This window comes from Metarhizium brunneum, chromosome 1 (assembly GCF_013426205.1).
Source record: "Metarhizium brunneum chromosome 1, complete sequence".
Classification (NCBI taxonomy): Eukaryota; Fungi; Ascomycota; class Sordariomycetes; order Hypocreales; family Clavicipitaceae; genus Metarhizium; species Metarhizium brunneum.
Window position 1 is genome coordinate 4,768,243 of NC_089422.1, and position 12,601 is coordinate 4,780,843.

The following is a 12,601-nucleotide window of genomic DNA, read 5'->3' on the forward strand; positions in this document are numbered from 1 at the left end:
GGAAAGGCGTCTCGGATTGGGGTTTGACGATTAGCGTAGCACATGGGACGAAGATGAGCTGGTAGCGTGGATACAGCATGCAACAGCACAGACTAACCGAGTAGTCGGAGTACTAGGAGTAGTAGATACTAGTAGTAAACATGGACGTGGATGAGATGGGTTTCATAGAATGGGGAATACACGCCAAACACATGTCTGGCGAGGGGGCCGGACGGCGTGGGAAAAAACAAAAAGTTGCCAGTGCCTCTGGTATCCTAGTCCGAGACAGGGAAGAAAAAAAAAAAAAAAAAGAGCCCGCGTCGTGATGAAAGTTGCCTCCTTCCGACGGAGTCTAGAAGCAAGCTGTGGCCCTCCGAGCCGGACCGGACCAGCCCCCTGTTTTCCTTGTCCGTACGGAGTCTAACCCCAACCCATGAAAAGCACTGGGCAAAAAAAAGACAAAGGGGTCAGTCTCCCGGGAAGAGGGAGGGGGGGTTCCTCGGCAATCCCCTGTAATACATTAGGTGCGCAGTACTACAGAGTACTACTAGCGTGTACCTCGTGCTCGGTAGTAGTAAAATACGCGGGGGGCGAGCGGGCAGAGCGTCCAAGTTCCAACACTCAGAGCACCGAGGCCGAAAAGCCCGATCGGGAAGGACCCGTCAGTCGTTTGCTTGCTCCTCTTCCGCCGCAAACAAGCACACGCCGCGTCCACCAGATATGTACCTACAGGACCCAGGGCCCAGGTAGGCAAGTCGGAATACCGTGCTCCGTCTGGTGGCACGCGCGGTATCATGGCGCGTTATCAAGGCGTCAACAAGCCGGCGCGCAAGCCTATCTGTCCTCGGCACTGATAAGCCTTTTGTTTTTCTTCCTTGGCCCTGGTGGCAAACCCCCCCTGGTGGGTTCCTGGGCGAGGGAGACGTCACTTGGTCGATAACGGTTTGAACTACATCCTTACCGGGGGCACGCGCCATCTCTTTTTGGCTATCCGGGCAGCAGGCGGGCTGTGGGTTAAAACGCGGGGATGTCTCTTTTTGTGGTCGCCGGCGCCATGGGGGCGGAGGGAGGAGAGGAAACTACATACATACGTATGTAGGTGCTTCGGGGTCCGGCATCGTCGATAGTCTGAGCGACGGGCTGGTCGGGTTACGGTTACGGCTGAGCCACTGGCCCTGGGGGTCGTGCTGGACTCGTGATAGGGGGGCCTTTTGTGCAGGGGCGGTTTGGGCCTCCTCCAGGGACATTGACCGTCTTGGTTGGGTGGTTTGTGTGCCATGGACGGACTGGCTGCAACGGGTCGATCGGTCGCCGACTGCAACTTGCGAGGGGACGCTGCGTGAAGGCTGGAGGAGCATGAGAAAACTCCTGGCCGAGGTGCTGCATTACTGTACCTGGTAGGGGTTGGCATGTTAAAAGGGATCTTGGCTGGGTGATGGCCCGCCATGTCGTTTTTCAAAACCCCAGGTGTGCGGCGAATATCGTGAGTGCCGGTGGCTGCCGTTGCATTTAGGGCGATCAGCAGCATGTGATTGGAGATATGCCATGCCGGCATACTCTCATGTGCCTTTATTGCCAATTAGTATGAATGGCGGTAGACGTACTGTTACAAACACCGCCCGGGTTGATGTAGCCGAGATAAAATATATATTCTTGCACCATTCATTAGTCGAAAAGTGTCATTGGTAGATGAATTCTACATTCATGCCACCCCCATTCCATGCCATGCATATGAATCGACAAAAGTTGTGATAAAATACATCCAGCCCATCTAAATGCCACGCTTCCCAAATATCAGACACCTCCGTTTTTTCTCTGACTCGCACCGTTCATCATGGGGCCCTAGAAGATGAAACGAAAAGAATAAAGTTGCCCTGTTTAGAAAAGAAAAAGAAAAAAAAATTACATCGTCCCATAGCAAATAGCACCACCTCTCTTGTTTGAGTGCGTGCGTGCGTGCGTGTTATCGAGCTGGTGTTCTTGAGCTCGCCATCTCTCCGTAACGACCTCGGTGTTTCGTCGTGTCGTATGCTTGAAGCACACGTGTCTGGCTTTCGTCGGCCTGCGAGAAAGCGTAGCCACGCTGCTTTCGCATTCGCTGCACTTGTCGGACTTTCCGAATTGCTTTCTGAAATTGCTCCATTCTGAGAGGCATGTCAGTGTGCTGTACTTCACCATGGTGAACTCGGAGTGCATCTCTCCCTGGGAAGCTTTCTTGGCAAAGCAACTAGGTACATACCTTGGTCGATAATCTTGAATATTATACTTTTGAAGTTCTTGGATGTGATGATATGGCTTTGACATATACATGCGTTTGGCGTACTTCCACACGAAATCACGTAGCAGGCACATAAAAGCCAAGACGACAGTCTGGAGCCAGAAGACTGGGCTGGTGTACAACCGGGGAACCACGCCATGGTATTCCATGGAAAAATTAACCTTGGGCGCCACCGAACCGTAGGCAGCAATGAAAATATACCAAATGGCCATACTGCCGGGAATGGCAAGCACGTGGTATTTGGTCCAGTTGCTCGTAACAAGGGCCGCTTTACCCAGGACCGTCAAGAGGACTGCACCGTACAGAGCGGTTCCCCAGACCCAGTGGCCTGCAATCTTGCCATCTCCTTGGATGAGATCTCCGTACCAGAAGAGTTCTGCCCAGACATAGAGGATGATGGAGTGATAGAAGGCGTTGGCAATCCACTGAGCAAACGTCTTTAGTTTGAAAGAGGAATTGCTCTGGCCCATGGCGTATAGCGGAGGGTATCTATCAAGCAGACGTGCCGAGATGTATTGATCGAGAATGCCAAGGACGAGGGGTGGAAGGACAGTGTAGAAGACGTTATAGAACGATAGCGTCCATGACTCGTAAATAACCTGTCCAGAGAATACATTTTGAAAGGTAAACTAGAGAGAGAGAGAGAAAGAAACAGTCATCAGTTAGCAAGCCATTTTTTCATTTCCCGCCTCCTCGGGGCTACGCTTACCCAAAATTGTGTCAGGTATAAAGTGATATTCTTGTAAAATGAAAACAAAATCGTCTTGCTCACACGCTGGTAGCTCCACGCGCCGTGAACCAGCAACAGCTTGCGGAGATATCTGAACTGGGCGATGGCAACATCTGCACTCCGTGCAGCCTGTAAACCTTCCATGCCACTGATACCAATACCAATGTGGGCAGCCTGAATCATAGAAACATCGTTGGCTCCATCACCAATGGCGAGGAGGATAGAGCTTTTCTGATACTTCTTGACCAATTTCACCACAAGGGCCTTTTGCAGGGGCGACACGCGGCAGCAGACAACTGCCTTGCACATAATGGCAAGATCCAGGAATAGCTTCTCGAGGTCCTGCTCCAGCGCATACGTCAACGACTTGCCGTCTATGACCAATGCCAGTGTCTCCGACTCTATGGTACCATCTCCCTGGGTTCTGATCGCATCCAGCTTCTTCTGAATGTTGTCTCGTGTTGCTGCGGCAGTTTCTTCATTCACAATCAAAAGCATCATATCCTCGCTAAGAAGCTTGCAACTCATACCAATATTGATGGCGGTCTCCTGCCGGTCTCCAGTGAGAACCCAGACCTTGATGTTGGCCTCCTGCAAGGTATGAATGGTTTCAGGAACTCCATCTTGGAGGCGATCCTCAATGGCAGTGGCACCGAGCAAGAAAAAGTCGTGCTCGATGATCTCCGCAGCCTTGTCTAGCTCGTCAGCACGTGTTCCTCCCACAGTTGTTGAGGCAGCATCAAATATTCGTTGCCATTCGGAAAATTCCTGCTCAGGGACCTCGCGCATCGCTAAGCAAAGCGTTCGAAGACCCTCTGATGCGTATTCTTCTAGGTGCTGGAGAGTCGCTTCAACATGAGGATTCTGGTCGTTGAGACGTTCCAAAATAACTGTATCCGCCCCTTTGCAGTAGATTCGAACCTTGCCATCTGGGCACCGGTAAATAGCCGACATTCTTTTGCGTGTCGAGTTAAACTCGCAAACTGCCAAAAGCTCATATTCCATCTCCTGGCCAACAGCTTCGATAATGACCGACCTCGGCTTTCTTGCTGTGAAACGATAACCAAGATCGAGAGCTCCCTGCACTAAGGCGCCTTCATCAGGAGATGCAGCCTGGTATTTTATATGGCCTTTCTCGTCCATTTCGGGAATCACAGTGTGGCAGGTTGCAAGCAGGGTGAGGAAGTGGTCAATGGCCATTGCGGTGTCGTGGCCATTTTTCAAGTTGGACCTTAGCCTGTCAAAGTTGTGAATGCCCGTATCATCATCGGGTCCAGTTGCGCGGCGATCCTCGGGGACTTCATCGGCGTACTGGAGACCGGCGATTGTGCACTGCTTAAACTCCATCTGGTTGCACGTAAGAGTGCCCGTCTTGTCGGAGAAGACAAACTCGACCATGCCCAGCTCTTCAACCAAACTGGATGTCCGACATGTTGCTGGTGTATCAGCCTTGTCATAGTACATGTCGAGATCGTCATTGATGAGTATGCCGTGCCAGTATTTGACAAGTTCCACAGTGACGAAAAGAGAAATAGGAACTAGGGACGAGAACAAAACCCAGTATGTAACCATGTCCCTGGCAAAGGTCTTCACCACCGTACCAGCATTGTCAATCTTGTCCAGATAGAGATAACCAAGTGAATCGCCGTTGACGCCACGCATGATGAGGTCTCCAACGGTGCAGACCACACTGAGCGCTAAAAGCATGCCGATGAGGACCAAGACCAGCCAGTTGAGCTTCTTTTCAACCTTGGTTCGTTTGATGGGGGTAGCCGTCGCATTTCTCATGAGCTTTGTCTCGTGACCGGTAAAGACAACAACACCGTGGATCCAGGGGGTGTTTCGGAGCGTGGCACCTCGAAGGAGGAGTTGCTCGGGATTCAACGCCAGTTCCTTCTCACCTGGGCCAGTTTGCATCGTCAACGTCGCTTCATAAGTATACAAGCTGCTGTTTGGTTGTTCCGACTTGATTCGCCCACCAAGTCTGCTCAGTTCGCTGGATGAGACCATGGATGAAGTCTCGGGCAATGCTTGCTTGATCTTCAGGTTCGTTTCGCCGTCCAAATTTGCTGTTTCGATATAACAGAGACCTTCAGGCTCAGAACTAGCCAAGAGAACCAAATCGGCAGGGAATGGCTCTTCCGACTCCACACGCACAATGTCACCAACCGCTACGTTGATCCAGTTCGTTTCGGTAAAGCTAGATCCGCGCAAGACCCTTGCTTTGGACGTATTCAACGCGTTATCAGCTTGCTTTCTGCGGTAATCCTCCACCAATTCTTTACCAGCAGAAATCAAAAGCACGATGAGAAGAGGAGCAATGGTCGTGTATCGATTGGTCGGTGAGAGGCCAGGGATTTGTTGCAAGCCGGCCGTGAATAAGAAAAAGACGTTGGCAAACTTGGAAAATTGTTCCAGGAGGAACTTTGGAAGAAAAGTGGCAATGTTGTACTTGGCAGTCGAGATGTGATTGTCGACGTACTTGTTGGCGGAATTAGCAGGCGGATTGTTGAGGTGGATGATGCGAGGACCGAGAGTAGATGGATCTGGCTTGCTGCGGCCAAAGCCAAACTTGAAATTGCCCATATCAAACCCTTTGCTCCTCTGATCTGGTGGCGAGCCGCCAGAAGAAGCACCGCGTTCGTGGCCGCCTTCTGTTAGTGGCAAGTCCATCTCTGAATATCCCTGGCCCATGCCAAGTTTATTCTTGACTCGGCCGAAAAAACCGCCCCCCAAACTCAACACGCTGTTTCGATTTCTGGCATTACTCCTGGCTGCTGTCGACCGGGCGTTGGTCGGGATCGAACCTCCATGCTGGTAGTATGAATCGCCATCGACGGGATAGTCTTCAAAATCGTCGGCATATCGCTGGTAGTTGCCCAGCTCTGAGGTCTGGCTGTATTGCCTGCTCATGTAGGGAGAAGTACTGCCCTGGCCTTGGGGGGGGGTACCACGGGCGCCAGAGCGAGTTGCGGACGAGGTGGATGCGCCAACGAAGTCGTCGTAGGATACTGAAGGTCTGGTTTGGGGCTCTTCTTGATCGTGGGAGTAGCGTCGCATCAAGTCGTCGTCGTTCAAGGCCGATCTCTGGCCACCACCGTATAGCGGCTGGTCATTGTCTAGATCCAGCAGCAGGTCGTCGCGGTTCCCCGAGGATGCGCCATGGCGACCTTCCGTCGGTCTTCCAGCCATGCTGGATGGTGAGCAATGCTCAAGCAGTCAGGCGGGGATCGATAGTGTCGCGCATGCGGATGGGGGTATCGTGTCCGGGCACACAGGAGACAGGCGAGGGGATGGTGTTTCCCGCAGGCGGTGGTGGGATCGCAGGCCAGATGAGATAGGCAGCTGAAGGAAAGAAAAGTGAGTCGATTCGAGGAGTGGAAGGATTAGGATTAGGGCGCGGATGCAGGTGCGGATGCGGATGCGGATGCGAGGCAAAAGCCAGCGAGGAACATATGAAGTTGGAGGCTGAAAGCTTGAAGGAACAGTAAAACACTTAACACTAGTACGTGGACGGAGTAGAGCCAAGGTCGAGTGTTTGACGGGACAGCAAGATTGAGTATCCACGGTACGGAGCAGCAGGTGTGGGTGCTTGACCGGGTCAAGGTACGGAGTACTGGTGAATACGTACCACTTCTGGGGTTTGGAGGCGCTTGGCCAGCCAACGGTAGCCGACTGGTACTTGCGGGCTCTGTACATATGTACTCCGTACAGGGTGCAGACAAGGGGCGAACATTGAACACCCGAAGCCACCAGGCTCGTTTAAGAGAAGAAGCAAGGCCGTTTGAGCCTTTGCACACCCAAGTACGGAGTACCAGACCTAGGCAGCTGCCAGCATGCACATGGAATGCGTCTGCGCTGCACAGCCACCACCTGCTGTCGCCATCCGCCTTGAAGAAAGGCACTTACATAGATGCTGCGGCCAGCGGCCATAAAGGAGGTTGAGCGGCACATGCAGCGTCAAACGCACTCGAGAGGGGCGCAGACGTTGGTATTCGTGTCCCCTGTGCTGCGGAATCGGTCCTGACCAATACGGAGCGGGGACGGCGTACCTGCTAGGTACTTCAGTACCCAAGTACTGGTTGATATTGCAGCGCAGCATCATGTTGTCGACGTGTGATTTTGTTGCGTCATTCTTTGTTCTTTGTTCACAGCCATACTAGCGCAGAATCGTTGCGTTGCAGCGCCGAGACTGAACGCTCACTGCTCACTCTTCCTCTTGACAGTCTGTGCAAATATATACAACTTTATTTCTGATGTCGAGCTGGTTATTGGTCTGGGGCCTGTGCAGCCTTGTCTGACAAGTACTTGGTAGTAGTATGCGCCTAGTAGTCGACAGCAGTCCCGCAACCTGTCAACTGTGTCCATGCCTCTCTGCCCGCCTGCCACGGAGTACTCCGTTCACCAGTTGTCAAACCCCTATTTGTATTGATTCTTCTTAGGTCGCCGACGACTAACTAGTACTAGCCGTCACCCGGCAGCGTGTGGAGACTGAACATTCATTGGAACGTCAATTGGACCCTTGGATGCTTGCCCACTGGGCAACTGCACTGACCCTCTGAGACATTTTGATGGGAACATTGAACGTCAATTGAACTGCTCCAGAGCCACATGCAAGCTTGTTCGCACCCGCCACCGGCCAACCCAGCTGCATCCTCACCACCACGTGTGACGACATTTGACATCTGCTCAACGTCCACCGTACAGTCCTTTTTCAGCCACAGCCAGCGGCAACCACAGTCCAACATTCAAGCAGTTGATAGCATGCGCCTTGGGACTCGTTCGTCAAACGGCAGATGCTTTGAGAGCACCTAGACGAAACACCGCCTGCACTGCATAACCACACCGATTCAAGTCAAAACGTTATTGCTTTGCGCCTGTATCCGAGGACAGTTACCTCCAAGACTTGAAAACCAGGAACATTGAAAGCGCGTGCCGCCTGTCCACAGAGCAGAACCCGTCAGCCGACGTCAATTAAACCTCCATCAAAGTGTGGCAAAGGGCGCCTCAAGCACTTCGCAAACCACCAGCCAGAGCCGAGCCCTGAACCATTCCACGTTTCATCGCCATCCACGCATTGTTCCCTGCCCGGCATCTCCGCCAGATACCGTCATCGTCCGACCAACTGAGTCGGTTTCCTTTGCCGCCATCAGCCCTTTGTCCCTGCCAAAGAGCAAAACAGATAAGGAGCTTTCCAGCAACGCCCTCGCCCACCATGGTCTGCACCAAGTGCCAGAAACTGTCCAAAACGACGCTAGCCACCCCCGATGTCAAAAAGAAGAGTGAAATGTACTACGGCTCCCCTGCAGCATCGTCCTCGAAACCATCGGGGTCAAAATCGACTACTCTGGGACAAAGCGGCGTCGTAAAGGTGACTTCATCATTCTACTAATCAATGCCTTGCTTTGTCATGGCGACATGGAGCTGACCGTCTTGATAGAGCAAACTTTTGTCAAAATCTGCCAAAAATCCCTATGCGCAGTACTCAAGGTATGTAACTACCAAGGGATGCATCTCTAGCTGGTTTTTGTCCGTACCAATGTAGTGCTTACAGGCTGTTTGTAGCTCATGCACAAAATGCAAGGCAAAGGTGTCGCAGGGCCACAGCTTATGCCAGACATGCGCATATAAGAATGACTGTACGTGCTCAATGTGTTCTTCCTTCCCATCAGCGTGCGTGATGCGGCTAACCTTTTGACAGCCTGTGCTATATGTGGGAAACCAAACAAGAAAAAGAAGGCTGATGCCGCTCCAACTGTCACGGGCCAGAAGTTCACCTTGAAGTGAGCTTGATGGAACGGTGCCCAAGTCTCCATTTCAACACCAATGTCACGCCAGAAGAGTGCTGGTGCTCTGCAAGCCCCGGCTACCAAGATCGTGAACTTATCACGTCGGCTAGAAACATGGTTTGCAAGCAAGAGCGAGCAATCAAGAGGTGCATCAGTGTCATGCAGGCTGGCAAAGCTTGCCGGATCAGCGCCAGTCATAGAAGACCAGACCGACGGATATGCCACTTTATACCTTCCAAAGGACCATTTACCTACAGTCGACATGGCACACCAGACTGTATGATGTAAAATATGCCATCAATACAACTAAAAACATGTCTTCACAAACTAAACGGTCGTCATCGCATAACACAACGCCTACAAAGAAGCCCTCACCGCCCCATCCAAAACCTTGTTTAACCACGCTCCAATCAACTTATTCACCTCATCCCCCGTCTGTGTTAGGGCCCAATGTGAAGCCTCGACCTCTCCCCTCGTCAAATCCTTGAACCACCTATCCATACCGGCTGACATTGCGGGCGGCAACGCAGCATCTTTTGTCGCACTAATAAACAGCGCCGGCGTACTAATCTGCTTAAAGTCCTTGGTCAAGGCCAGTTCCTCCTCATAGTTAATCTTCCTCGTCCTATACCAATTCAAGGGGCCCCTCATCGGCGGTGCACTCTGCAGCATGTACCGAGCAGCATAATGATCCAGCTCCTCCTTGGAAACGAGCGGCGAGGGCCCCAAGCCAGGCAGGTTATCAAAAAGCACGCCCTCGCTAGTAGAGAAGCCCATCTTTCCGTCCTCCCCCCAGCCGCCAAACATGCCATTCAGGAACTGCCGCACCTTCTCCTCGCTCTGGAGCTCTCTCTCGACATCCGGCCCCGCAAGCTGCAGCTGGTACTTGAAGTTGATCAGTCGGCCGGCGGCAATGTGGTCCTCCAGCGGGACCCAGACGGGATTCGGCGGTGCAAAGGGCGTACACACGCTGAAGACTGCCTTGATAATCTCCGGATACCAGAGGACAGTTCGCCAGACGAGAGCACCGCCCCAGTCATGCCCGCCGAGCACGATTTGTCCGTCTTCGCCGACGAACTTGATGGCCAGCTCCCTGATGTCTGCTGAGATGCTCTTGTGCGAGAACTGGGCAAGGTCATCTGGTCGCGAGGTCCCCGCGTACCCGAGCATGTTGGGGGCCACGACGCGCAGGCCGAGAGACACCAGGTACGGTATCTGGTTGCGCCAGCCGAAATTCATGTCGGGGAAGCCGTGGATGAGGAAGACGGTCTCGATGGGGGTCGACGTCGGCTCCCCGAGGATGTAGTTGTACTGCTTGCCGCGGATGGAGGCGGTCTCCTCGCGGACCCGTGGGTCGTTGGGAACTAGTTTAGATGCCATGGTGTTGATTTTGGAGCGCTGTAGGCGTGGTGAGCGTGGCATGGCCAGTGTATATGATATGGGCAGACGGGTTTATATAGTCGAGGGCGGTGTAAGATGGCGGAGGGAAACCGGACTTCGTGCAGAAGATGGACGTGGTGTTCTCGTAAGACCGACGGGAGCTCACGCCAGCACTTGGCTCTTGTTGTCCCTCAGTTAGCTTGCCCACCAAACAACGAATATACCTCACGGGGCCCCCTTCCCCGCATTGCAGTATCACGACTACCGGCAAGAGAAACGGGTCAATTGGTCCCTACCGTGTCTCATGGAGCTATTGTCTTGTCAAAAATGGAAATGATTCCTCATCGATGCCTGGTATTTCTCAGGGATCGGGAACGGGGTGTATGGTGAATGCCGCCTACATATGTACAGCTCCGGTTGGGGTGGAGACAGCCGAGGTTTGCTGTATTTGGGGGCTGCCTTGGGGTGCCCGGCGCCATGCATCCCAGGTGCCGTTTTAGCTTGACCCGAGTCCGACGTGTCTACCTACAGATGCGGGATACTCGTATGCCTTCCAATCTCGGTTTTTTTAATAGATTTGTCAAGGTCCGGCGCGTGGCACCGAAGCGCTAGAGCGAGACGTGTTCTTGGGAAGGGGGCAACATGGAAGGACGACGAGCTTGACCGCGTTGGTGAACAGCAATGTATGATTTTGCCAATGAGACCCATACTACTTCGTCCTCTACGCCTAGACATCCGTCAATAAAGACGAGTCCCCAAGCCATGCATGATGGACGTATTAACCTCGATTCTTGGTAAACTAGCCATTCCAGACCCAAACACCACCGTAACACTTTACAGACAAACGCCTAGCCGAAATGGTCCTCAAGCCATGCCATATAATACAACTGTGACGTTCAGAAACAGAAACAAACGCACGCCCTGTTCAAGCTCCCTAGTAAATAACTGTGTCCTCGTCAGCCTCCACCACAACGTCCCCCGACTCATCGTGTGGATCATGATGATGCACCGACTTGTCTTGATCCTTGGTATCCGGCTCCTGCTCGCGCCGCTCCTCGCCGTGCTTCCCTACGTGCGCGGTTTCCAACCGTCCGATCCCGTCTTTTTCCTTGTCGGATGACGGTCGTCGCGGCTGATACCGACTTAAATGGAGCTCCTTTTTCGACTTGAACTCCGCCTCCTCCTTGGCTATAGTGTCCTTTGCAGAGCGAACCTGGTCGTCAATGGCGTCTTCCTGGTCTGACGTTCTCTTCCACGGCAGGTAATACTATCTGAGCGTTAGCTTGCTCCCACACAACAGTGCAGGATGACATGGCGCCAGACTTACAATAGAGGGCTGCGACTTTGTCTTTAAGAATTCCGCGAGGGCTAGTAACTTGGAGTGCTTGTTCCGCATCTACCACGCATTAGCATTCATCTTGTTCCCCCCCTTCTTTAAGTGTACCACCATTGCCAATACTTACCACCTGCTCCTCGAAATCAATATGTTCCACAATCCTAGTCTCCTTTATCCTGGCCACCTTGTCTGCACGTTTCTTGTCGTCCTCGTCTCTCTGCTTCTGCATGCGCTCCTGCTGTCTCCGTTCAATCTCTTGCCGTCGTTTGTGCTGCGAGTTGGTGCTCGTCTGGCTGAGTGTGCTCAGGAGACCGCCGAATAGCCGCTTCCCGCGCTTCTTTTCCTCCTGTGTGGCAGACGCCCTTCGATCTTGGGCCTCTGATTGGATAGACGGTCTACGACGTGGCGGCGAGCCGTCGTCGTCGTCTTGTCGCTGGCGTTTGGTGTAGGGCGAGTCATCGTCGTCACCAAGTGATGCTTTTCTCTTAAGGGGTGCTTCTTCACGCCGGGATTTGTCTTCTTCCAGCTTTGGCGATCCGCCCACGGCTGGGGGGATGCTAGTTTCACGGATTAGACTCTGACAATGTACATGTAGTGGTGGATGTTTGGGGGGGGAGGAACGGAGGCTGCAGCATACGTCTCCGTGGCCATGACGGGCCGGGTTGCTGGACTTATCGCATGTATCCAAAGCTGAAGCGTCAATGGACGGGGTCCATCTATCCCCTGCAATCAGCTCCTCGTGCTGTGCAATATATCGTGATGCCGGAATTTCAAAACTTGTCGCCGGCAGTGTGGAAAATCAACCATCGTCAAAACAGCTTCCCAGGTCACAAAACCATTGTCGTCGAGTTGCGCAGAGTGGGGCCCCAGCCGGTTGGCAGCTGGGCGCCCCCCAAGCGAGAAGATGGAATCATTGCACAGCGCAAATGACCTGATTGGCCGGCGGTGCCTGGCCGAGGTTTTGCTCATCAACCTCCCAGCATCGCCCGCCACGCAAGGCTGAGAAATCCAAAAAGTGTCAGGCGTGCCAACTGTCTGCACATTACTAACCTCCGGCGGCGGCGGCGAAGAAAAAAAACTCTTGAACCTCTATTTTTCTCTCTAGGAAC

At 53.0% G+C, this 12,601-nt stretch overlaps 4 protein-coding genes across 4 annotated transcripts; 1 reads left to right on the forward strand and 3 right to left on the reverse strand.

Annotated features, from left to right (window-relative positions):
- Positions 1-1,942: 1,942 nt before the first annotated feature.
- Positions 1,943-6,179, reverse strand: G6M90_00g014210 (uncharacterized protein; the record flags this gene model as incomplete). Its single annotated transcript, XM_014693615.1, has 3 exons — positions 1,943-2,123; positions 2,219-2,886; positions 2,967-6,179. 3 exons carry the CDS (start codon positions 6,177-6,179, stop codon positions 1,943-1,945), a joined length of 4,062 nt encoding a protein of 1,353 aa, XP_014549101.1.
- A 2,023-nt stretch (positions 6,180-8,202) lies between these two features.
- Positions 8,203-8,774, forward strand: G6M90_00g014220 (uncharacterized protein; the record flags this gene model as incomplete). Its single annotated transcript, XM_014693614.1, has 4 exons — positions 8,203-8,358; positions 8,428-8,477; positions 8,553-8,626; positions 8,689-8,774. The coding sequence occupies 4 exons, from the start codon at positions 8,203-8,205 to the stop codon at positions 8,772-8,774; spliced, it is 366 nt and encodes a 121-aa protein (XP_014549100.1).
- Positions 8,775-9,133: 359 nt separating this feature from the next.
- On the reverse strand, positions 9,134-10,156 carry EPHX2_0 (Bifunctional epoxide hydrolase 2; the record flags this gene model as incomplete). The annotated part of the gene is made up of 1 exon (XM_014693613.1): positions 9,134-10,156. The coding sequence occupies one exon, from the start codon at positions 10,154-10,156 to the stop codon at positions 9,134-9,136; it is 1,023 nt and encodes a 340-aa protein (XP_014549099.1).
- A 934-nt stretch (positions 10,157-11,090) lies between these two features.
- G6M90_00g014240 (uncharacterized protein) lies at positions 11,091-12,143 on the reverse strand (the record flags this gene model as incomplete). Its single annotated transcript, XM_014693612.1, has 4 exons — positions 11,091-11,423; positions 11,484-11,552; positions 11,620-12,049; positions 12,130-12,143. The coding sequence occupies 4 exons, from the start codon at positions 12,141-12,143 to the stop codon at positions 11,091-11,093; spliced, it is 846 nt and encodes a 281-aa protein (XP_014549098.1).
- Positions 12,144-12,601: the final 458 nt, after the last annotated feature.